The 27877-nt window shown below is 37.5% G+C and overlaps 3 gene segments (V, D, J or C); all 3 read left to right on the plus strand.

The window, feature by feature from the left end:
• The first annotated feature begins 6026 nt into the window (after window positions 1-6026).
• On the plus strand, window positions 6027-6747 carry LOC127376240 (Ig heavy chain V region 5A-like). The segment is given in 2 exon segments: window positions 6027-6190; window positions 6280-6747. Coding segments are annotated over 2 exon segments (348 nt in total).
• A 2939-nt stretch (window positions 6748-9686) lies between these two features.
• On the plus strand, window positions 9687-11045 carry LOC127376236 (immunoglobulin heavy variable 3-48-like). The segment is given in 2 exon segments: window positions 9687-9785; window positions 9871-11045. Coding segments are annotated over 2 exon segments (414 nt in total).
• A 3234-nt stretch (window positions 11046-14279) lies between these two features.
• Window positions 14280-14801, plus strand: LOC127376239 (Ig heavy chain V region 5A-like). The segment is given in 2 exon segments: window positions 14280-14385; window positions 14475-14801. Coding segments are annotated over 2 exon segments (348 nt in total).
• The last annotated feature ends 13076 nt before the right edge of the window (window positions 14802-27877 follow it).

Below are 27877 nucleotides of genomic sequence, written 5' to 3' on the forward strand. Positions count from 1 at the left end.
AAATAGTTAGTGTTTCTAAGATGTATTGTAAAAGCCATTGTATGATTACAATATACGATATCCAAAGAAGTCTTTCTTCGATGTAACGTTATACTCGGGAAGGACTCTGAAACAGCGGTAGCGATCAGCAGTTAATGTCACCATGACAGTGAATAGGAGTTCCGTAGTGAGCAGACACCACAACATTATTGTTCCAGTAAAGAGTTTCTATTGCAGAGTTTTCAAGTCACCAACAAATGAATGTCATAGAAGTAGTCAGAATCTTTATTTCCTGGTTCGAAGCAATAAGGGGTCCCTAAAAAACACTCAGTATCACCAGTTAACTCAACTCCCAGTTAAACCGACACACCCAGCACCGGGTTTGCTTGAACTCAGTGATAGCCCCTGAACTAACGCCATATACAGTAACATCCCAGTGTCTTCACTACAACTAGTAGCGTTAGAAAAACAACAACACCACACGGCATCTAGCTAGATCGGAAACAAAACAACAGGCACGCCGCACACACTTGTTTAAGAGTAGTAGACGTTACGTTTGAGTGGATAGTAGAGCGAGAGACGCCGAAATGGATGGATTCCTTGTTGTCTGAAAATGTCAACGAGCTTGTCTGTTTGAGTAACTGGCTCAAAGCAAAGTAGTAGGCTTACCTTTTATTGTTTAACCGTTACTGTTCACATTCTTTCTGAAATAAGAGAGGCTGGGGTTGAGCCTCTGGTGGTGTGTTAAGAGCAGTAGCCTGACTGCTATGTTCAAAAGCAAACTTGACAAAGTATTAAGCCATGGTTTAACTGCACTATAGGCCTAGTCTAGTTTGCACTTATGTGCACTTTGTAAATTTTATTTTGTATCGCCCTGTTTTGATCCCTTAGAAAGGGCTGTTGAAGGGAGCTATTTGTGGGACAAAGTATTACTTTTCACCCTTCTATTGATGGACAGTGTTACATTGTGTGAGAAAGATTATTTGCTCAAGTGAGAATGTTGAGTGTGAAATTGAACACAACAGTATATGCCAATGTTGTTTCAATAAAAACAACATTTGCACAAAGCAAGCCGATCCACTTCTCCATTTTTGATAAGAGCATTAAAATGAGAAAAATAATGGGACAAAAAGAAATCCAAGGGGACATTTAGGATGAATAAAAATGTGCGATTAATTACAAATTAATTGCGGGATTTAACTATGACATTAATGCGATTAAATATTTTAATCGTTTGGCAACACTAGTTTTACTCATTAATTATCTAAATTATTATTATTTTACGATCTCATTTATTTTTGTAATATGTACTTATTTGACGAATACTTTTGCCCAACATAGGTTTCATTTAAGAAGAAAAAAACAACATATAAGAGTTTGATTTTTCAATTGTGTGTGTATCCTGTTTTCTTTTTTCTGTGAATAATTCTTAAGCAGAATATTATTTGACCAAGAAATACAATTTCAAATTTCAAATGAGTACAAATTCAACTTTGAAAGACTATTCAAATTTAACATAAATTTTAGATGCATGAATAAAATTAATTTTGACTCAAGTCACATGTCTGAATAGACAATAAGCAATGACCAGTCTGGTTCTCTCCACACTGTGAGAGTCAATACCTAAACATATGAGTTATGGAGTTAAACCAGGGTTGATTTTTGATTCTTTTATCTCTGTGGGAGTAACTGAATATTTGTGCAAGAGCAATAAGCTAAAATAAGGTCAACAGTATGACATAATGAGCAGTAACATTTCATGCAAATTCAATTAAACTGACTTCTAAAAATTGATTCCAGTTTTTCCAAGATCTTCACTGATCTTTTTTAATATAAATAGTTCTGTACAAACTATAGTCATGTGATTTTTTCTTACAGATATTGATGGTCAGACTCTGACAGAATCTGAACCAGTGGTTAAAAGGCCTGGAGAATCTCACAGATTGACCTGTACAACCTCTGGATTCACATTCAGCAGCTACTGGATGCACTGGATCAGACAGGCTCCTGGAAAAGGACTGGAGTGGATTGCTTTGATCTATACTGACAGTAGTAACAAATTCTACTCTCAGTCAGTTCAAGGCCAGTTTACCATCTCCAGAGACAACAGCAGACAGCAGCTGTATCTGCAGATGAACAGCCTGAAAACTGAAGATTCTGCTGTTTATTATTGTGCTCGACACTCACAGTGACTGGAGTTGGTTGAGTAGCTGTACAAAATCCTACAGTACTCATCTTTACTTTACTTTAGAAAAGATTTGTATTTTTATTTTGCTTTTATTTCTTTAAGAAAACATAACAATCTGTGAGGAAGATCATAACAACAATAACAATTAAGCACCCTAAATAAATAAAATGTCTTCCTTTAATGATCACTTCTTCAAAAACAGCCACTGACAGCCAAACAGTCTGCTGAAATCACTGTCCAGGTCTGAATAAAAGAAAGACATGTAGCTACACATTAATGTTTATATCATTTGGCATCTAAAGTAGCTAACAGTATGAGAGTGAAAAATAATGTCACAGTTCCAGTTATAAAGACACTAGAGGGCAGTCAGTGTCAGCTTTCTCTCTCCTCTGTTACTAAAAGGAGACTCTCAGATCTGCTGTTCTCATTGATCTTAACTGACTGACACTTGAACTCTGGACTGAACTAAAGCACAAAACAAGAAAATGTTTCCATCGCATTCTGTAGATTCATTAAAACCATTTCTGAGAGACGGCAAGAAAGTGGAGGAAACAAAATGTATTTACTTTAGTACATGCAGTGTTTATGTAAATAAATACTTCATTTAAACATATGTTATATCTTACGGAAGCCCTAAAGGGCCATGCATTCATACATTTTATTTCCTCCGTTTTAATAATAATAATAATAATACATTAAATTATTAGAGGCGCCTCTCTGGGCACTCGAGGACACCGTACAACACAAAAAAAAAAAAAAAAAAAAAAAAGCAAGAAATAAGAAACAGATAAGAAAAGACAATGTAGATGGTTAAGTGGGGTATGCAGTTCTGAATAGGTGAGTTTTTAATCTTGATTTGAAGAGTGTGTGAGAGTCCAGGTTCCTGAGGTCCGGTGGGAGTGAGTTCCAGAGTTGGGGGGCAGAGCGGCTGAAAGCCCTGCTCCCCATGGTGACGAGGCGGGCGGGAGGGACAGAGAGGTGGACAGAGGGAGGCAGATCTGAGGGAACGGGAAGGGTTGGCGATGTGGAGGAGTTCGGACAGATAAGGAGGGGAGAGGTTGTGGATGGCCTTGAACGTGAATAGGAGGATTTTGAAGTCAATGCGGAGTTTTACCGGGAGCCAGTGGAGTTGCTGTAGAACAGGGGTGATGTGGTGGATGGAGGGGGTTCTGGTGATAATTCGAGCTGCAGAGTTCTGAACCAGTTGAAGTTTATGGAGGTATTTGTGAGGTAGACCGAAGAGAAGGGAGTTGCAGTAGTCGATGCGGGAGGTGACAAGGCTGTGTACAAGGATGGCAGTGGAGTGGGGAGAAAGGGAGGGGCGGAGTCGATTAATATTGCGTAGGTGGAAATATGCAGACCGGGTGATGTTATTGATATGGGATTGGAAAGATAATGTGCTGTCGAGGATGACACCCAGACTCTTAACCTGGGGGGAAGGGGAGACAGAGGAGTGGTCGATGGTGAGGGAAAAACTGTCAGCTTTTGAGAGGGTTGATTTAGTGCCAATAAAAAGAAATTCGGTTTTATCACTGTTGAGTTTGAGGAAGTTGGAGGAGAACCAGGATTTGAGCTCGGTGAAGCAGTCGGTGAGGGAGGAAGGTGGGAGAGTGGAATTTGGTTTGCTGGAGAGGTAGAGCTGGGTGTCATCCGCGTAGCAATGAAAGTGTTAACTTGTGATAACAAGTTAATTTTCTCGAGATCTCGAGATAATGAAACTTTGTTTTCCCGAGATAACAATACAATTAATTTGAGATCTCGAGATAATGACTGTGACATAATAACTGCGGTCAAGCCAGCCGTTACTCCGATCTCCTTGGTCAAATCAGCCGCACTTAAATTTCGAGTGTACAAGTATTCTCAGCATTATCATGAAAATATGTTACATTAAAGTGTTTCATGCACCCACGATGAATAAAAAAACATACTTAATATCAAGCATTTCTACTGCACCAATGTGGAGAAATTCAATAATAAAAGTCCATATTTGTATCTCCAAGTGGCATATTTTCTTATATTTGAGGTACAGTTAAAGCAGGTACAAATATGGAATTTTATTGTTGAATTTCTCCAAATTGGTGCAGCAAAAATGCTTGATATTAAGTATACTTGTAGTCTTATATGTGTAGAAGTCAAATATACCATCCATAGCCAGGAATTTTTGAGCAAAGTTTTTTTTACAGTAGCTCAAATATGGTCAAATGTTGAATCTGGAGGTATAAATATGGGACTTTTATTGTTGAATTTTTCCAAATTGGTGCAGTAAAAATGCTTGATATTAAGTATGTTTTTTATTCATCATGGGCGCAAGATCTGGTGTTCTCATTGATCTTAACTGACTGACACTTGAACTCTGGACTGAACTAAAGCGTAATACTCCTGCTGCTCATGTAAACTGGATATTGTGAGAGTTGATACTTTTCTATCCTAAACAAAATTCAATTCAATTCAATTTATTGTCCTCCAAGGGGGAAATTCATGTCCACATCACTGCACCTGCAGGCAACACCATACACTCAACAAAGAAACACGCTATCCACAATTAACAAATCTACAGAACAAAACAAAACAAACAATCAAATAAATAATACATGACAGGTTACACACTCAGTGCGCCCCTTTGTTTAAAGCAGCAATAGCTGCAGGGATCAGGCTTTTCCCATAGCGAGCTTTCTTGCACCTCAATGTTCGGTACCTCCGTCCAGAAGGCAGTGGGGTGAGATATTGATTTAGTGGGTGTGTAATGTCCAGTTCTATTGTGGTTGCAATGTGTGAGATGGCCCTGTTGTTTAGTTCTGTGAGATTGGGTGTGGGGAGTCCGATTATCTTGGCCGCTGTGTTGGTGATGCGTATGAATTTGGTCCGGTTGGGGACAGTTAGCATATTGTAAAAACAGGAGGAGCAGTATATGAGGATGGGCTGGATGATACTTTGATACAGTAGTAGCAGAAGATGGGGGGAAATAAAGCAGAGTCACAGTGTGTGCTGTCGCAGCAGAGCGTGCGCCATTTTACACCCAATCAGATGGAAAGTCAAAGTCCTGTGTTAACTTGATTATAAGGCAGATCTCAAGATGAGCAGCAGGAAGCCTGAAGGGGCTGCTGTGTGTTCTTGTGCTTATGAGACTGACTGAAGATGGATGGACAACTAATCGTGCAGTAACAAACATTTTCTGGGATTTTTAAGCAAACACTCTGTCTTTTCTCATCCTCAGTGGGCTGATAGACCCTGCACTGTCTCACATGATTAATGTCCTCAGGTCCAGTAATTTCTATGCAAACCAGCAGCATCACACTGAAGTTTACATACAATTTACATGATCCTTGCTGTCACTATATTTCTGCTTGCAGCGGATACAATATGTGAGTGAATAAACGCATAAACTAATGGTGCAGTAAAACACTGCAATCAATTGAAAACATGATAAACACACTGTCAACATGGCACAGAAAGCAATATTCCGATTGCTCCTTTGGTTTCAATGGATGCACATCATCATTGTTATTGCAGTGCTGGTTGTAATGAATATCATTATCCATCATTCATGTTAATACATAGAGAATAATTATCCTGGTCATTGTTTGAAATTATAAAAAAAATGTACATAATGTTTTAATACCAAATTGTTGTCAAAATAAATATTTAGACGGCAATAGTTTATAGGAAAGAAAAAAAGCAAAGGTTACAGTTTTTTATTATTGAACTGTAACTGTAAATGTAAAGTTTCACTTTCAAAATGTTACAGTTGAGTGTGTAATAAAGTTAAAATATCATATGTAAAGCAGAGGTGATTTCAGATATGTTTTCACTCTGCAGATATAAAAACAGTCAAAAGACTCTTCTATTGGCTCCTGTTAGACCAACATTGAGGCTTCATATGTTTGATTCTATGCAAACTCAGTGACCTTCCTTGTTACTCAGCTATAAAAACTTCCCATCAGGCTGTCAGTGGAGTTCACAGCACGTCAGTTTCAACATAAACTATGTTCTCTGTAGCTCTGCTGCTGCTGTTGGCAGCTGGATGTGAGTCTCTCTGGATTTGTCAAAGTCAACAGTTCTTCTTTTGCAGTATAACTTGATCATTTGTTACAAAACATTTTCTTTTTTAACAGGTGTGAAGTGTGAACAGTTGACACAGCCAGCCTCTGTGACTGTGCAGCCAGGTCAACGTCTGACCATCACCTGTCAGGTCTCTTATTCTCTGGGCAGCGCTCCCACAGCTTGGATCAGACAACCTGCAGGAAAAGGACTGGAGTGGATTGGAAGGGCAGGTGATGGATGGAACACATACTACAAAGATTCACTGAAGAACAAGTTCGGTATCTCCATAGACTCTTCTAGCAAAACAGTGACTCTAAACGGACAGAATGTGCAGCCTGAAGACTCTGCTGTGTATTACTGTGCCAGAGAGACACAATAACACAAACCATCAGTAGACCTGAACAAAAACCCCTCAGTGCCTGAACACTTGTAACATGAAGCCACCAGAGGAGGAGCCCTCAGACCACTAATGATTTCAACACCAGTTCACTTTTACAGTGAAGAGAGAAACAGTCTGAGGCACACAGAGCAGAGGCAAAACTAAACACCACACTATACTCGTAACACCCCCACCCAAGTGCAAACTGTTTGTTAAAGGGGATTAACAAAAACAGTATATTAAAAAATGAATGAGCAGCATAGTCTTCCTGATTGAACTTATGCTCAGCTTCATACCAATCACTGGATGGCACACACATCTTGCAGCAGCACAGCACCAGCTCCTGAAGCACTAGCATCAACAACTAGTTTGAAAGCAAGAGAGAAGTTAGGCACAGTGAGGGCAGGTGCACTGCAGAGAAGAGACTTTGCTGCATCAAAGGCATATTGACAGTCATTACTCCACACCACAGGAACACTAGGGCTACACAAATTGGTAAGAGGAGCAACCACTACAGAGAGGTTTTTGCAGAAACACCGGTAATAACCAGCCATGCGTAGGAAACGCTGTAGTCCACACCTAGATGTGGAAATCGGACAGGACAGCACGGCCGAGACTTTGGCATCTACGGGGTGGACCTGCCCATCAACCCAGTATATAATGGTGGCTTTACCAAATTCTTACTTGGTTATACTATACTCGTAACAGTATCCTGTCAGGGTTCTGAGGGGAACAGAGAAGCAGATCGGACAAAAGGTTGAGTTTAAACGGTTTATTAGACAACGAGTGAATAGTGAAAAAAAGGGGAAGCTGGCAGGCGAGAGTGGGAGTCCAGAGGTGGGGGTGATCCAGAGAGTGGCTGGCTGGTAGACCTGGAGTGTGGGGATCCAGTGGCTGGCTTACAGGAGGCGTGGGCTGAGTGGACAGGGTTCCAGAGCTGAGTCCCGGGAATGATTCCTGAGGCAGAGAGACACGGTTAGTTGCAGACAAAAACAGACAGCAAGAGAACGGCTCAGGCAGGCAGAAGCAGACAGGCAACAAACAGTAGCAACAATAAATAACTGGCTGGAAAGCAGTAGCACACTCAATACTTCACAACAATCCAGCATTGACTGGATGTGTGGCTGCTCCCTAAGTACTGCTGAAGACTGATGAGGAGCAGGTGTTGCTAGAAGAGTGACACAAACACCACAAGACAACACAAGACAACACAAAACACCCAAACAGTCATCACGGCCAGGGATTCGTGACATATCCATTAAGATTCTGATTACATTTCAGGTCTTTTCCAATAAAACTTGCAAATTGTTGAATACTTCTACTGTTTATAAATGAAATATAACATAATATAATATTATTCTAAAGTTATTCATTATGAAGTCGAGATATTGTGTCATGATAATAATTCCAATGTAACTATGGCTGTTTTGAAAATGTGTATGCTGTTTTATTAACAGCTGATGACCAAGTCCAATCTACATCACTCCTCCCTGTGAGGAGGAGTCAATGCAAAACTCAGATGTCTTCCACCTCTACTTATCTGACTGCAGAGAGAATGACAGACAACAGTGGACACACAGTTTAACATGATGGCCATTGTTTTGGGACCAGATTCTCACCAGTAAAGATGTTTTCTATTTTCATTCTGGGTTCTGAGTGCCATTAGACCAACAGCATGTGCTTACACTTAACCTAATGAGACTTAACAATGGTGTTCTTCATTAATCTTGCTTACCTCACTCCAGGACCTCATAGTCTCTGACTAACTACACAAAATTTAAGCCACGTTCATGAAAACTACATAAATGTTCCAGTTTAATTATAAATTAAGGCCTACTCCGTGCTTAATCTAAGCCCTGTCTGTGAAACTGGCCCTGAGACTATAATCTCAGGAAATGAACATTTTGGGCCCACAGTCGAGCAATCTTGACATTTGCACATTTTAAAGAACATTTTTGTATTATTAGAATAAATGTGGTTTTCAGTTTAGTGGATCAATGCAAAACTAGGACAGGACTACTGCTGTTAACTATCTGCTGGGCAGGTGAACATCTTCAATTATTTTGACTTGATATATTTTCATTTTTACTACCAATGTAACATATGACATGCATATCTTTCTTGGTTTGACAGGTGTTGATGGTCAGACTCTGACAGAATCTGAACCAGTGGTTAAAAGGCCTGGAGAATCTCACAGATTGACCTGTACAACCTCTGGATTCACATTCAGCAGCTACCGTATGGCCTGGATCAGACAGGCTTCTGGAAAAGGACTGGAGTGGATTGCATATATAGGCACAGCTAGTACTCCGATCTATTACTCCCAGTCAGTCCAGGGTAGATTCACCATCTCCAGAGGCAACAGCAGACAGCAGGTGTATCTGCAGATGAACAGTCTGAAGACTGAAGATTCTGCTGTTTATTATTGTGCTCGAGTTGTGCTCTACATTATGTTCAAATGGAAAATAGTTGCAGTCCCTCCTTTAGAACTGTAGAGGGCAGTCAAGGACCAACTGTGTTCTTAATGCTGAGCACAGTAATGTTAATGTTAATAATAATATGGAACATAAATGTTTAATAATGTTATATGTTATAAAGTTTTTTTTCTGTCAGAACATATGCAATTTAGGTAAAATGGCTATTCCAACTTTTTCATGTGTTATATGTGTGAATGTGTGTGTCTCTAAACATGTTTCAGCCTTGTTCAGTGTGCGCAAAGAAAAGCTGAGACCATGAAGAATACAAGTGGTTTGGAAGATGGATACCATCCAAATCATATGTTGCTTATACTGTTTGTATGTTACATACTGTATGCTCAGAATCTGGCACCAAATGTTGGATCCAGTCGTTTCCATTTATGGTCTGTGTCTTGTCCAACCAACCTTAAAACCTCAATTAAAAACACATAAGACGCAAACATTGGGCAAACACTCCTCTAATGGCTATCTTTATACAACCAACAAAAAGTATTCCCTCAGTAAGTAGATCAGATCCCTTCAGTCAATAAATATCACTGTTATACTTTTTACTTGTTCAACACCATGAGGAGGAGTCAATGCAAATTTGGATCTCTTCCATCTTTATTATTTAGCTCACTGCAAACTGGAGACACAGCAAACCATCATCCAGACACACAACACATTTTCACTATGACTTTAACAGCATGTATACTGTTTCTGATGGTATCACTGATTTCTGGTGAATACACAATTCTGCCCTCTTCTTTGTCTGTGTCAAGGTTTGCTGTTTGGCTGTGTTCTGATCAAACTGCTGTTCTCCCCAGGTGTTTGCAGTCAGACTCTGACCGAGTCTGAACCAGTGGTGAAGAGGCCGGGAGAATCCCACAAACTGACCTGTACATATGCAGGAATATCAGATGACGATGCTGATATAGGCTGGATCAGACAAGCTGAAGGAAAAGGACTGGAGTGGGTTGCCTACATTTCTGCTCCGAGTGGAAGCACTAAAGCTTATTCCACATCAGTCCAGAATCGCTTCACCATCTCCAGAGACAACAACGTGGACCAGGTGTATCTGCAGATGAACAGCCTGACAACTGAAGACTCTGCTGTTTATTATTGTGCTCGACAGCCACAGTGGCACAGGAAGCCACAGAGCCGTACAGAAACCACTACAGACAGTCACTGATAGAAAATAAAACCACTTTGTTCAAGTTGTTTTTAAAATAACCCCGAATTCAGAGTCCTTGATCAATCTCCACACTGTGCTGCTCTCTCATCAGGATGATCATCTCTTCTAGTGAGGCTGAGCAGAAATGTATCTGTAAGAACAATAACATTATCTTAGCCTTTCTTGACTCAATGTAGACTGATGGCTTCCAAATGGACCAAATTTAAAGGAGCTCTAAATTAAACATTCATCATTGCTGTGATGTTTCAATTTGTATTTATCAGCGTGATAACAACATTAATTAATTAATGTCATTAATTATATCACATTTGTCATTGTTTCTTTAAATCTGTTTTTCCTTGAGAAGTTTAAAATGTTTTCCTAAATATCGTATACTTATACTTACAATTACTGTTGTTGATTAAACAATAGCTTTTTTTAAATTAAAATAACAGATTTTGAAGACAGCTAAATCCTATATTAAAATCAATTTAATCGGTTGGTGTTGCATTAAAAAATAGAAAATAAAAATGAAAAGAAATAACCTAAAAACACTGATAAACTGGTTGAAAAACAAAGTTACACTCACACAATATTTCTATTTGGAATATGAGATTGTGTTTATAATTTTTAATGAGCAGATAAATGTTAGTTCATTAGTAGTTTAATGTAACAGCACATATGCAAATGTTATCTTAGAGTAAATCTTTCTTTCTTAAAAAGTTTTTTTCGTTCTTTTCTCTCTACCTTTCTTGGTCTCTTGAGATGACAGTGTTTAATTGATTTAAATAAAAGATTATTCAAGATGCAAATAAAGGTTACTTATAAGGAAGTGAAGTGTGTGTGTGTGTGTGTGTGTGTGTCAGTGAGAGGACAGAAGAGCTCACATCAGTTCAGCTTCACATGTTCTCTGTAGCTCTGATACTGCTGCTGGCAGCTGGATCCTGTGAGGAGCTTTCAGTGGATTCACACTAATAAACACATTAGAAACACTGAATAGTCAGATGAATGATGGAGATAATGTTGATTTCTGTTTCCACAGGTGTGAACAGTATTGATCTCATCCAGTCAGACTCAATGGTTGTGCAGCCTGGACAGTCCTTCACCATCACCTGTCAGGTCTCTGGTTATTCTCTGACTGATAACAGCTATGCAACAGGTTGGATCAGACAGTGTGAAGGAAAACCAATGCAATGGATTTGGCATCGGTGGGGTGCAGGTAGCTTTTCTCAAAACAATGCTCTGAAGAACAAGTTCCTTTACAAAACACACATTTCTACTAGCTCTGTGACTCTAACAGGACAGAATGTGCAGCCTGAGGACACAGCTGTGTATTACTGTGTACGTGGCTCCACAGTGATACAAACCACCAACAGACCTGTACAAATACCTAGAAACATATGTGGCCAACCAGTAACACATTCTAATAGAATAATTGATCACTGAATTCAATTTCACACTATTTTCATTCCATTTTACACAAATAACAATAATATTAATTAATATTTATAAATATTATCTACCTTATTTTATTTGTATTGTATTTGCCATGCTTCTACAGTAGCCCCAAACGGACAGGGCAAACACTGGCCGTATACAGGGCCTTTTGCATTTTTTTGCACGTTTCACGGCCACCGTACAAAATAAAGTCAAAAGGAGAAACTCAAAGTTTGATTTTTTGTTTCAACAAATAAAAATAAAAATATCACCAGTCCAGTCTAGTTATCTCCTCCCTGTGAGGAGGAGTCAATGCAAAACTCAGATGTCTTCCACCTCTACTTATCTGACTGCAGAGAGGATGACAGAGAACAGTGGACACACAGTTTAACATGATGGACTATAGGACAGGACTGCTGCTGTTAACTATCTGCTGGGCAGGTGAACATCTTCACTGAACTTCAGTTGACATATTTTCATTTTGTGCTGCCAATGTAACACATGACATGAATAGCTTTCTTTGTTTGACAGGTGTTGATGGTCAGACTCTGACAGAATCTGAACCAGTGGTTAAAAGGCCTGGAGAATCTCACAGATTGACCTGTACAGGCTCTGGATTCACATTCAGCAGCTACTATATGCACTGGGTCAGACAGGCTTCTCCTTGCCTGGGTTTAATATGATAATGACAGAAACGCTACTCTCAGTCAGTTCAAGGCCGGTTTACCATCTCCAGAGACAACAGCAGACAGCAGGTGTATCTGCAGATGAACAGTCTGAAGACTGAAGATTCTGCTGTTATTATTGTGCTCGAGACTCAGTGACTGGAGTTGGTTGAGCAGCTATACAAAATCCTACAGTACTCATCTTGAAGTACTTTTGTATTAATATTATATGTTGATATTTTTTATATTCAGTGTTTTAATATATTTTTATTATATGAATTGACAATTGTCCCTGCATTATACAAAGTCCAGAAAAGTGTTACTTATATTTAATTACTGAATATTAAATGCATCCAAAATACACAATACATCACTTGTTGATATTACGGACAACAACAGCAAATCAAGACTCAATAATGTCAGTAAATCACGTGGAACATAAAGTGAGTCAGAATATGAGAGTGAAAATAATGTTGAGTTTCTTAAAATCACAAGAGGGCAACTTTCTCTCTCCTCTGATACTAAAAGGAGACACTCAGATCTGGTAAAGACCTGAAGATGAACAGCAGGAAGCCTGAAGGAGCTGCTGTGTGTTCTTGTGCTTGTGAGACTGATTGAAGATGGATGAACAACTAATCCTGCAGTAACAAACATTTTCTGGGATTTTTTCAGCAAAAACTCTTTTCTCATCCTTAGTGGGCTGATAGACCCTGCACTGTCTCACAGGATTAATGTCCTCAGGTCCAGTAATTCAAATGATACAACACACACATATTTTATTACCACTGATGTCTGAATGGATTTAAAGTTGTATTTCATTAGAAATAATTTGATACAATAAAACAGGAAATATATTTTAGTTATTTAGCTGTTCCTGGTCACTAATAAATAAATGCAAAATAAATACAATAATAACAATAATATATTAAGCAATAATAGTAAACCCAGAACACGAAAATTTGATGAGGACTTATTTCTGACACAACCACACACAGATGAAGGTAAATTTGTTAATAATTGGCCTTCAACAGGTTACTTGTGAACTACCTTAGTTTTCATCGAAGCTACATAATTTAGTTTTTTGCATTTTGTCACACAGGTTTCAGTTCCTGAGCAGCTGTATTCCCCTCGAGGCTTTCCAAGTATTTTATGCAAACCTGAAAACCACCAGCATCAGACTATTTACATGATCCTGGCTGCTGCTATTTCTGTTTGCAGCAAATACAGTCAGCAAGTACAGAAAGTGAGCAAATATATGAATAAATAAATGCTGCAGTTACAAAAGGCTGTGCTCAGGTTTTTAAGTAATCATGACTGTAATGTAGGATGCAGGCTTGGGGGTTTCCATCTTCTTTTCAAAAGTCACGTTGTTTTGTTCTCTTGTAGAATACACTTACATCAATACTTCTTATTGGTTTTGTTGACTGATTTTGAATTGTTTTTCTCTTGTCTTTATTTGTATAGTTGGTAAGGTAATCCAAAGTTAGTCAAGTCAAGTAGTCAAGTTACATTACTTTAATATTGTGATAATTGGACTAGGTTACTGACTATATTTTTACAGGTAATCAGTAATTATATTGGATTACATTTTTAAAGTAACCCCCCAACCCTGGTAGGGGGTGCTGACAGTAAATAAATGATCTCAGGGAAACAAAAAACATGATAAACATGTCGTATAGAAAACAACATTATTTGTGATTGTTCTTTTTGTTTCCATGGGTGCACATCATCGTTCTTACATTAATGTATATGTTCTGCATCATTATTAATGTTAATATTAGCATTAATAAAGATCCTTATCATTGTTTGCAAGTGTACAAAAAATTACAAAATGTTTCAATATTGACTTGTTTAGATTTAGACAGTAATAGTTTACAGTAAAAGCAAAGAGACATTTTCAAAATGTTAAATGAAATTAAAATACCATATGTAAAGCAGAGGTGATTTCCAGGCATGTTACTCAGCTATAAAAACTTCCCATCAGGCTGTCAGTGGAGTTCACAGCACGTCAGTTTCAACATAAACCATGTTCTCTGTAGCTCTGCTGCTGCTGTTGGCAGCTGGATGTGAGTCTCTCTGGATTTGTCAAACTCAACAGTTCTTCTTTTGCAGTATAACTTGATAATTTGTTACAAAACATTTTCTTTTTTAACAGGTGTGAAGTGTGAACAGTTGACACAGCCAGCCTCTGTGACTGTGCAGCCAGGTCAACGTCTGACCATCACCTGTCAGGTCTCTTATTCTCTGAGCAGCTATGCCACAGCTTGGATCAGACAGCCTGCAGGGAAAGGACTGGAGTGGATTGGAGGTGCATGTGTTGGATGCACAACATATTACAAGGATTCACTGAAGAACAAGTTCAGTATCGACTTAGACTCTTCCAGTAACACAGTGACTCTAAACGGACAGAATGTGCAGCCTGAAGACTCTGCTGTGTATTACTGTGCCAGAGAGACACAATAACACAAACCATCAGTAGACCTGAACAAAGACCCCTCAGTGCCTGAACACTTGTAACATGAAGCCACCAGAGGAGGAGCCCTCAGACCACTAATGATTTCAACACCAGTTCACTGTTACAGTGAAGACAGAAACACACTTCAGACTTCATGAAAATGTTCTTAATTACACAAAAACAACAGATTTCATCATTTTAAATACTATTAAATATTAAAATTTTTAAGTAATGCAATGAATTTATCTGACAACTTTGCTTTTCATACTCGTCATCTGACAAGAGTCTCTGAAAAATACAAAAAAGATCATTATCACAATTAAAGCTGCATCATGAAGTGAGTCAGGAGTCTACACAACTTCATCGAGATGTTAATTAGTCAAACTGGAATCAATAGTGAGTTCATCAGCAATCTGTAGTGTGTTTGTCAGAGATGAAGAAAAGAGAACAAGTTTTACCTTCTGTGAATGAGGACAAATTCCTAAAGTTTTCATACTAATTTTGAGTTATTTAAATACACGTTAGTCAGCTGCAGTTGGACAGAGAATCAAATAACATGAGAATTTAAGTGCCAAATTAAATTATTTGAAGTTATATCACAGATAAAAAAATTGAATTTTCTTGTTCTATGTTCGTGTCCTCTACTTTACTTGAATGCATTTTTTAAATGGTGCCATCATATTTTAGATGTCCTTTTTCATAGACAGTCTTTGATTTTAGTTCATATAATATAAAAATCTAAAGGAAAAAAAACATGTCACCTGATGTTTTCAATCAGGATTTTGTCTCATGATAATTCAGTTGTGAATATGTTTAATAATGTTTGTTGGAGGATACTCTGATAAACCTTAAACACAACATTCAACATTTGACAGACATTTCAAATTAAACAAGTATTACATTCAGATTTGCCTGAATCAAATTTATTTGGCTGATGTCACAACTCCTACATTATCGTTTCTCAAGTGCAACAAACTAAAGACCAAACTTTGTCCTCCCTGTGAGGACGAGTCAATGCAGAACGTAGTTGTCTTCCACCTTTAATAATCTGACTGCAGACAGTGACAAAGCTTTTAGTTTTTACTGCAACTTTTGTTTTACACAAGGTAACAGAGTCTATATGTCTGAGTGGACAATTTATTTCTATTGACTGAAAACTGTTCTCAGCAGTTTTAAAAATAAAATAAAATAATAAAATAAAAATAATTGAAAAAGTGAAAGGAATACAACATGGTTCATTATAATATAGAAACATAATATCTAACATACAGCGGATTTTACAAAACATGTCCTCTTAGTCTGCCTCAAAAATATAAATTATGGAATAAGTTACATGTAATTCCTATATTTAATGCTAATTAATATTCTTAAATGTATTATCACTATTATTGATACCCAGGTTTTGGACAAATTATATTGAAACATGCAAGAGGGACTCTTGGAGGAATGACTAATGTACAGTAAACATTCATTCTGCAGTTTCACCAAACATCAACTGAGATCCAAGTCAAATCCAGTTCCACACTGTGAGGAGGAGTCAATGCAAAACTCAGATGTCTTCCACCTCTACTTATCTGACTGCAGAGAGGATGACAGAGAACAGTGGACACACAGTTTAACATGATGGACTATAGGACAGGACTGCTGCTGTTAACTATCTGCTGGGCAGGTGAACATCTTCACTGATGTTGATTTGACATATTTTCATTTTGTGCTGCCAATGTAACATATGACAACAGCTTTCTTTGTTTGACAGGTGTTGATGGTCAGACTCTGACAGAATCTGAACCAGTGGTTAAAAGGCCTGGAGAATCTCACAGATTGACCTGTACAGCCTCTGGATTCACATTCAGCAGCTACGGGATGCACTGGATCAGACAGGCTCCTGGAAAAGGACTGGAGTGGATTGCAATCATTTATAGTGGCAGTGGCAGTACCAAATACTACTCTCAGTCAGTTCAAGGCCGGTTTACCATCTCCAGAGACAACAGCAGACAGCAGGTGTATCTGCAGATGAATAGTCTGAAGACTGAAGATTCTGCTGTTTATTATTGTGCTCGACACCCACAGTGACTGGAGTTGGTTGAGCAGCTGTACAAAATCCTACAGTACTCATCTTTACTTTACTTTAGAAAAGATTTGTATTTTTATTTTGCTTTTATTTCTTTAGGAAAACATAACAATCTATTAGGAAGATCATAACAACAATAACAATTAAGCAACTAAATAAATAAAATTTCTTCCTTTAATGATCACTTCTTCAAAAACAGCCAATGACAGCCAAACAGTCTGCTGAAATCACTGTCCAGGTCTGAATAAAAGAAAGACATGTAGCTACACATTAATGTTTATATCATTTGGCATCTAAAGTAGCTCACAGTATGAGAGTAAAAAATAATGTCACAGTTCCAGTTATAAAGACACTAGAGGGCAGTCAGTGTCAACTTTCTCTCTCCTCTGTTACGAAAAGGAGACTCTCAGATCTGCTGTTCTCATTGATCTTAACTGACTGACACTTGAACTCTGGACTGAACTAAAGCACAAAACAAGAAAATGTTTCCATCACATTCTGTAGATTCATCAAAACCATTTCTGAGAGACGGCAAGAAGGTGGAGGAAACAAAATGTATTTACTTTAGTACATGCAGTGTCTATGTGAATAAATACTTAATTTAAACATATGTTATATCATACGGAAGCCCTAAAGGGCCATGCATTCATACATTTTATTTCCTCCGTTTTCCCGTGTTAACAAGTTAATTTTCTCGAGATCTCGAGATGATGAAACTTTGTTTCCCCGGGATAACGATACAATTAATTTGAGATCACGAGATAATGACTGTGATATAATAACTGCGGTCAAGCCAGCCGTAACTCCGATCTCCGTGGTCAAATCAGCCGCACTTAAATTTCGAGTGTACAAGTATTCTCAGCATTATGATGAAAATATTTTACATTAAAGTGTTTCATGCGCCCATGATGAATAAAAAACATACTTAATATCAACCATTTCTACTGCACCAATGTGGAGAAATTCAATAATAAAAGTCCATATTTGTATCTCCAAGTGGCATATTTTCTTATATTTGAGGTACAGTTAAAGCAGGTACAAATATGGAATTTTATTGTTAAATTTCTCCAAATTGGTGCAGTAAAAATGCTTGATATTAAGTATGTGTTTTATTCATCATGGGCGCAAGACCTGGTGTTCTCATTGATTTTAACTGACTGACACTTGAACTCTGGACTGAACTAAAGCGTAATACTCCTGCTGCTCATGTAAACTGGATATTGTGACAGTTGATACTTTTCTATCCTAAACAAAATTCAATTCAATTCAATTCAATTCAATTTATTGTCCTCCGAGGGGGAAATTCATGTCCACATCACTGCGCCTGCAGGCAAACACACTATCCACAATTAACAAATCTACAGAACAAAACAAAAAAAAACAAAAAAACAAAAACAAACAAACAATCAAATAAATAATACATGACAGGTTACACACTCAGTGCGCCCCTTTGTTTAAAGCAGCAATAACTGCAGGGATCAGGCTTTTCCCATAGCGAGCTTTCTTGCACCTCAATGTTCGGTACCTCCGTCCAGAAGTCAGTGGGGTGAGATATTGATTGAGTGGGTGTGTAATGTCCAGTTCTATTGTGGTTGCAATGTGTGAGATGGCCCTGTTGTTTAGTGCTGTGAGATTGGGTGTGGGGAGTCCGATTATCTTGGCCGCTGTGTTGGTGATGTGTATTAATTTGGTCCGGTTGGTGACAGCATGTTGTAAAAACAGGAGGAGCAGTATATGAGGATGGACTGGATGATACTTTGATGAAACAAAGCAGAGTCACAGTGTGTGCTGTTGCAGCAGAGCGTGCGCCATTTTACACCCAATCAGATGGAAAGTCAAAGTCCTGTGTTAACTTGATTATAAGGCAGATCTCAAGATGAACAACAGGAAGCCTGAAGGAGTTGCTGTGTGTTCTTGTGCTTATGAGACTGATTGAAGATGGATCCTGCAGTAACAAACATTTTCTGGGATTTTTAAGCAAAAGCTTCGTCTTTTCTCATCCTCAGTGGGCTGATAGACCTCTATTTACCGTCACTCTGAGCACTCGTTGTTTCAGCATCACTTATCCTGCCTTTCTGACTGTAATTAACATATACTTTATTTTTCATTACCAAAATTCCTCTATCCAGATTCCACTGTAATAATATTATTTTAAAGATATTAATATATGCACTACTGCTGTGTTTGACTGTAATCTCCATGAATGAACAAACAGCAACTCAGTGTCAAAGCTGAGTATGTGTATAAGTAAAACCGTTCCAACCAAAATGAAAAATGTCAAGAGTCAAAATTCTGTTCATGAATACAGGCTCATTTTAAGGTGGGTCATATAATTAGAAGTTAATACTGAGCAACTGAATTCAGAGAAATCATTTACATTCAGTATAACAACACAGAAGAAATAAACAATAATACTTAATACAATATAAACTATTTGAAAGACACATTCAACTCTGCAACATGAAGCTGAGCTGATTTCCAGGCGGGGATTAGTGTTTTCAGTCTGCATCGACAATATCAGTCAGCAAAGCACCTTAAGTGGACATGATATAAATAAATGCTGATATCATTTACTCCAATCAGTAGATTTAATAACTTTTTCTTTTTCTCTATTTGTAGTCTAATAAACAGAGGTGTAACTGGCTGAAGATATGTGTGATGTTCTCGATGGACTGTATATCACATTTATTCGTAACCTATATATGATTATATTGAATTAAAACTAATAAGGACATAGAATGAGTAACCGAACAAAACTAGAACAATTAACGAGTGCAAAATTGTTCAGTATGAATATTTAACCATTAAAACCTGTTTAAAAAGTAGCTGATGCTGTGAAAGCGAAGTTAAAAGTTGTTTCACTTCTTTAAATGCAGGGACAGATTCACTGAAGAACAAGTTTAGTATCGACTTAGACTCTTCCAGTAACAGTGACTTTAAACAGACAGAATGTGCAGCCTGAAGACTCTGCTGTGTATTAATGTGCCCGACAGACACAGTGAGAGACAATAACAGGATAGTCGTAAACTACTTCCTTTATTTACCACCAACACTGGTAACACTGTTCATTCAGTATTACTTGCTTTCCTGATTATGAGAGTGTTAGACATGAATAATAAGATAAAAGTCTTATTTTATCTCGTTTGAATAAATGTTAAATTCATTTGCAAATATAGACAATTAGAATTAAAGCCTCTTTTTATTTTCAAGATTGTTTTTTATCCTTTTTTCCTTCGATTATTATTACTTTTCTGGGTCCTGATTCTACTGTTTAATCCTCTTGACAGGTGTTGATGGTCAGACTGACAGAATCTGAACCAGTGGTTAAAAGGCCTGGAGAATATCACAGATTGACCTGTACAACCTCTGGATTACATATATTAGTCAATGTAGTGGCAACAAAGACAGCAGGTGTATCTGCAGATGAACGGGCTGAAGACTGAAATTCTGCTGTTTATTATTAGTAGTTTGCAGGAATTTACATTGAAATGAAAGCTACAGCCGAGGTGTTGGAGTAAGTTAAAGTTCCAAACTCTATTTCTGCAACAATGTTAAACTGTCTGTATTATAGCCAGTCACCAATAAGCTAATCATTGTTTTCCTGTACAATGATGAAATGATAAAGAAAATCAACTTGATTTTCATATTGTCACAAAGCTTTCAGTTCCTGAACATCTGTTTTCCTCTGGAGGCTCCAAGCATCGAACATCTGCATACAGCAATACAGTCAAATATATGTGAAAAACTATTTAAATATATTCAACAACATACAAACAGATGTTCCTCACAAGGAAGTGAAGTTCCACACATGTTTCAAAGGTAATTTAAATAAATAAAAGAGTCAGTAGAGTTTGTGTGGTTAGTTACTTCCTGACAGAGAAGTTGAGTATTTAAATGTGTTTGACTTAAAAGGATAATCCTTCAGCCGTGACCTCAGTTGTTTTCCCTGTGTTTCCTTGTGTTCTCCCTCTCCCCCTTGTTTCCTGTCATAAAGGTCTGTGAGGAAGATCATCCAACAAGAATAACAATTAAACATCTAAATAAATAAAATGTCTTTCTTTGATTATCACTTCTTCACAAAACAGCCAATGACAGCCAAACAGTCTGCTGTAGAGGGAGGTCTATGCAAATTCTTCCTTCTTTATAAACACACCAACAGAAACTGTGAAATAATTTTAGGCAGGACAACTGACAGTCTTATAAATCTTAGAAAGACTTCGATCAGAAATCAGTGAGCTGCAGAATTTACTATAGAATGGAAAATATGATTGTCTGGAGTTTATTATTTGTAATGGCTATTCATGGTAAGAAAATCAATTCTGATATAACAACATGTAATGTTTAATATTTTATGTAAGATGATCATCATGTCTTTGGTTACAGGAGTTTGGAGTGAGATCAAACTGGACCAGACTCCCTCTGAGGTGAAAAGACCTGGAGAGACAGTGAAGATGTCATGTATCATATCTGGTTATAGCATGACAAGCAGAAATATTCACTGGATAAGACAGAGGCCAGGGAAAGCTCTGGAGTGGATTGGGTGGATAAACACAAATACAAACACTCCAAGCTATGCTAGCTAATTTCAAAGCCGTTTCAGCTTTACTCAAGATGTACCCAGCAGCACTCAGTACCTCGAGGTCAACAGCCTGACAGCAGAAGATTCTGCTGTTTACTTCTGTGCTCGATAAACCACAGTGACTGAAGACAGTGGAGCAGCTGCACAAAAACCTCCACAGACAACAAACAGCAGTGTGATCTTCTTGATATCTGAGTTTTCTCCCCACCACCTGCAAAAGCACTTTCATATATCCACATTATATTTCTATATAATACTGTAAACTCATGAATAAATATTTAGTATTTTTAGGATGTTAAATTATTCACAATAGAATTAATGAATTTATAGAATCCCTTCAAAGCATTATTCACACTAAATGACCTATGTCACATTCACAATTACAAAATATAAATTACGTGAATTTAAACAGAAAAGACATACAAGCTCATGTGCTGCCCAATATGCTTAAAGGGAATACTGAGAAGCCTTAATCCCAAGATAAATTATATTTTATGGAATTTCACACCTACATTTGTAAATGTGACAGATTTCCTAATACATTTTTTAAAAGCTTTGTTAAAATAAATGTGGGAAATATGGTTGTGGTTCATACATACATATTTTACAGCAAAACATGTCTGGACATTTGGACTGAACATTGATTCTACAGTTTAACAAAACAATAAACTGAAAGCCAAGTCCAACCCTGTTCTCTCCTCCCTGTGAGGAGGAGTCAATGCAAAACTCAGATGTCTTCCACCTCTACTTATCTGACTGCAGAGAGGATGACAGAGAACAGTGGACACACAGTTTAACATGATGGACTATAGGACAGGACTGCTGCTGTTAACTATCTGCTGGGCAGGTGAACATCTTCACTGATGTTGATTTGACATATTTTCATTTTTATTACCAATGTAACACATAACATGCATCTTTCTTGGTTTGACAGGTGTCGATGGTCAGACTCTGACAGAATCTGAAACAGTGGTTAAAAGGCCTGGAGAATCTCACAGATTGACCTGTACAGCCTCTGGATTTAACTTTGCTGGCTACTAGATGGCCTGGATCAGACAGGCTCCTGGAAAAGGACTAGAGTGGATTGCTTATATCAGCAGTGGTAGTGGTAGCAGCAAATACTACTCTCAGTCAGTTCAAGGCCGGTTTACCATCTCCAGAGACAACAGCTGTATCTGCAGATGAACAGTCTGAAGACTGAAGATTCTGCTGTTTATTATTGTGCTCGAGACTCACAGTGACACAGGAAGGAGCAACACTGTACAAAAACCTCCAGTACTTATCTTTATTGGGCTTTTTTCTTTTGTTGTTGTTGTTTTGAAAACTGAAAGATTATTATTAACCACCAACATAAATCATTAAAAAATAAAATGTTTTAATGATCAGTTCCTCACAAAACATCCAAGTGCAGCACAACAATCAGTTGAAATCATTCAATCAAAAAATGGACCAAATAAATATTACATCTACACATTTCAGGCATATTAACCCTCATCCGAACATATCAGGAGTACTGACTGGGGTCTCTTTGGAGCCAAGAATAGACTACTGCAAGAGACAGCCAGAAAAATTTTAACTTTCTTTTGAAAACATTAGTTATGCAGTTAATGTCATCTGAAAAGAAACAGATAATTATTATTTTGGGAAAGCTACAGTTAACTGGCGTATTGGGTATTACTAAAGTGATACTTTAAATCAGAAGTTAAAAATAACATAAAAGTTAAAAATTAAGTTAAAAATAACATAAAATAACATAAATATATACAATGAATAATATGAAGTCAATAAATAAAAATTGATTAATAAAATCATGAAAAATTGGAATGATAGAATAAAGCCCCTTTGAGATATGACAACAATTTTACCTCTTGGATCAGTGGGATTTAAGGTTAAAGTTTATATGATTTGGTTAAGTCACAATTATGAGAGTGAAAAATAATGTTGCAGTTCCCGTTATAAAAACACTAGAAGGCAGTCAGTGTCAAGTTTCTCTCTCCTCTGTCACTATAAGGAGACTCTCATATCTGCTTATCTCACTGATCTCAACTGACTGACACTCAAACGCTGGACTGAACTAGAGTTTTATACTCACACCCTTTGATAAACAGCTTGAAGACTGAAAAAGCGACTGTTTATTCATTCATGCTTGAAATTATATTCTTATATCATGACACAAATGACATCATAAACGACCAATGTGTGGGATTAAGTGGCATCTCAGGTAAGAAAAACACAACAATTCTTATTTTCAGGTGATTATACATAAATAAAAACACACCTATGGATATTATGTTCCATTTCTGCCAATAGATCCTTCTAAATGTTAAACACTGGACCTTTGAAAAAAGTTTTAATATTAATGAAGATTTATAATCAGTAGCAATATTTGATTATTTGTATATTGCATTGGACAGAGGCATTCATACATTTATTCAAATGTTACACAAAGACTTACAGTAAAACAAGGATAATGATAACATAAGGTTAAATAATAGAAGGAAATCAAAATTAAAAGAGATACATTGAGATGATACTTAATATAAAAAAAACACACTCAGTCAGGAGAAAGCCAAAATATCAAAATAAGTCTTTAGGAAAGAGTTCACACTGAAGTGAAGACACTGAGAAAAGGAGAAAGACTGAACATCTTTCTTGTTGGTGTTTCTGTCTGCTTTTAACTCTCTCTCTCTCTCTCTCTCTCTCTCTGATTCCAGCACTCCTCCTTCTCTCACAGATTTAGTCTTTATGTATCAACACTGTAACTCCAAAATGTCTGACTGGTAAAATGCAAATTCACACACTGATACACAATCCCCACGCATTCTGCCTGCACAATAAATATCCTTCATAATAACCTTTGCAGTTGCAGACTCAGCCAAGTTCCCACCATGACAGCTGTACAAAGTCTCTTCCTCTTGGCTCTCATTTCAGGTGAGTGAAGTCGGTGTCCAGCGGAGGAGGAGAAAATGAGCTTTGGATGTCTGCTGGCTTCCCGTCATCTAAACTCTGTGTCTCTTTCAGCTGCTCAGGGTCAGTCCCTCACCTCCTCAGAGGCAGTGGTCAGCAGAGCTGGAGAACCAGTCACTCTGTCCTGTAAAGTGGAAGGACTCACTCTGGCTTGGCTGCACTGGATTCGTCAGAAACCAGGGAAACGACTGGAATGGATCAGACGCATTGATAGCGGAACTGGCACAATATTTGCCCAAAGTCTCCAAGGCCAGTTTTCCATCACCAAAGACACCTCCAAAAACCTTGTGTCCTTAGAGGTGAGGAGTCTGAAACAAGAAGACTCTGCAGTTTATTATTGTGCACGAGAGCCACAGTGACACACCAGACTGCAACGCTGCACAAACACTGAACCACACTGATCCCTGTGTGAGAAGCATTGAAACAGCCCTTTGAAAACAAACTAATTCCCCACCAAATGATGGCCAATTATCAGTAAAACACATTCCATCAATAAAAATGTATTTGTCAGTGTGTTGGGACAGTTTATCACGACTCACAGCAACACCTTCATCAATAAGAAGAAAACCTTCCTGTAATTACAACATAATTTTAACTACAATGGCGGCTGCCTTAAAAAGCTCTGTATCATACATCACATCATATCATCGTATCAGCTGTCATGTCTCATGTCTTAATACCTTCATCTGATTTAAATATAGCTCAAAATATTATTCAATATGCAAATAAAGCTTACTTATAAGGAAGTGAAGTGTGTGTGTGTCAGTGAGAGGACTGAAGAGCTCACATCAGTTCAGCTTCAACATCAACATGTTCTCTGTAGCTCTGATACTGCTGCTGGCAGCTGGATCCTGTGAGGAGCTTTCAGAGGATTCACACCAGGAGGAGACTTTTATCAAAACAATGCTCTGAAGAACAAGTTCCTTTACCACACTCACACTTCTAATAGCTCGATGACATTAAAAGGACAGAATGTGCAGCCTGAGGACACAGCTGTGTATTACTGTGTACGTCGGTCCACAGTGATACAAACCACCAACAGACCTGCACAAATACCCAGCAACCATGTGACTCAACTACACACACTCATTGTTAAAGTACATTTAAATAAATCACTTATTCAGTCGAGTAATTGTGGCCAGTTACTCTCTGAGAAAGAAGTTGTTGAGTTTTTAAATTGATTTAATCATTCTGTTGATTACAGCCATGACTTTCGGAAGCAATGTGTTCCTAATGACTTTATATCATTGTTTTATGTCTGTTTTAATTTGTGCTTTTTTTTAATACTGGGATACTTTTCCACACTATAAAGGGGGCTAAGGGACAAGACATTTTCCCTCAATACAAGGATATGATGTCTTGCATTATTTCTTGAATCATACAAAGGATTATGCAATAGCATTTGCCAAAACCAAAATTAACTATGTGTCAATTCACATAACATAATTTACATAAATTAAACATGCTAGCCAAACATCAAAACAGCTGACTTGGAGGGTTGACTCTTGGACATTAATTCCCCAGTTTCATATATCCAGTCTAGCTTTCTCCTCCCTGTGAGGAGGAGTCAATGCAAAACTCAGATGTCTTCCACCTCTACTTATCTGACTGCAGAGATGATGACAGAGAACAGTGGACACACAGTTTAACATGATGGACTATAGGACAGGACTGCTGCTGTTAACTATCTGCTGGGCAGGTGAACAACTTCACTGATGTTGATTTGACATATTTTCATTTTTATTAGCAATGTAACACATAATACGCATCTTTCTGGGTTTAACAGGTGTTGATGGTCAGCCTCTGGATTCACATTCAGCAGCTACTGGATGCACTGGGTCAGACAGGCTCCTGGAAAAGGACTGGAGGGGATTGCTTATATCAGCAGTGGCAGTGGTAGCATCTACTACTCTCAGTCAGTTCAAGGCCGGTTTACCATCTCCAGAGACAACAGCAGACAGCAGGTGTATCTACAGATGAACAGTCTGAAGACTGAAGATTCTGCTGTTTATTATTTTGCTCGAGAGCCACAGTGACTGGAGTTGGTTGAGCAGCTGTACAAAATCCTACAGTACTCATCTTAGTGCTCTATCTGCAAACACTGAAACCATTAAAAGTCTTTTATGCAAACCAGCATCAGACTGAAGTTTTCATATAATTAACATCACCATGGCTGCATTAAATCAGTAAATGAGAAAATACATGAATAAACAATCTATTAGGAAGATCATCTAACAACAATAACAATTAAGCCTAAATAAATAACATGTCTTCCTTTAATGATCACTTCTTCACAAATCAGCCAATGACAGCCAAACAGTCTGCTGAAATCACTGTCCAGGTCTGAATAAAAGAAAGACATGCAGCTACACATTAATGTTTATATCATTTGGCATCTAAAGTAGCTCACAGTATGAGAGTGAAAAATAATGCCACAGTTCCAGTTATAAAGACACTAGAGGGCAGTCAATGTCTACTTTCTCTCTCCTCTGTTACTAAAGGAGACTCTCAGATCTGCTGTTGTCATTGATCTTAACTGACTGACACTTGAACTCTGGACTGAACTAAAGCACAAAACAAGAAAATCTCACTGTTTCCATCACATTCTGTAGATTCATTAAAACCATTTCTGAGAGATGGTAAGAAAGTGGAGGAAACAAAATGCATTTACTTTAATACATATATTGTGTATGTAAATAAATACTTTATATTAAAAAGATATCATATCTCAAGAAAGGATATAGGAATTAATTAATTATTTTCATGTTCACTAACTATAACTGCAGAAAAATATCTAAAAGTTGTGGAGAGAATATTGACAATTTACTGCAATAAAACAGCTGAATTTGTAAAAAGAAAATGGTGGATTGCTACATATTTCTGACCCAACTGCACATAAAAATAAAATGTAATAATAAATACAAACAGTAACTTATAAATGCACAACCTACCAAAGGTTTATATTTTTCTGCATTTTGTCTCACAGGTTTCAGTTCCTGAGCAGCTGTTTTCCTCTCGAGGCTCTAAGTCGTCTTCAAACATCTGCAAACATGGAAACTTTTAAATGTCTTTAATGCAAACCTGCAGACAGTTCTCATATTATTTACATGGTCCTCACTGCTGTCACTGTATTTCTGTTTGAAGCAGATACAGTCAGTAAGTACAGTCAGTGAGCCAATTAATGAATAAATAAATGCTGCGATATTACAACAGCCATTTTGTTTTTTTATTATCCTCATACTGTACGTTTGAAGTTAACAATAAATGTGATGAAGGAGCTGCTGACAGTAAATAAATTCTTTCAGGAAAACAGCTCAAGTCATATTCAAAGTGTGTCATCATGGTTATTGCAATGTGGATTTGAATGAATATGTTTTCCATTATCCATGATTCATGTTAATATTCATATTAAGAATAATTATCCTGGTTATTGTTTGTAATTATAGAAAAAATGTACAAAATGTTTTAATAGTCAACATTTAGACA

Source organism: Dicentrarchus labrax, unplaced genomic scaffold, assembly GCF_905237075.1.
Source record: "Dicentrarchus labrax unplaced genomic scaffold, dlabrax2021, whole genome shotgun sequence".
Classification (NCBI taxonomy): Eukaryota; Metazoa; Chordata; class Actinopteri; family Moronidae; genus Dicentrarchus; species Dicentrarchus labrax.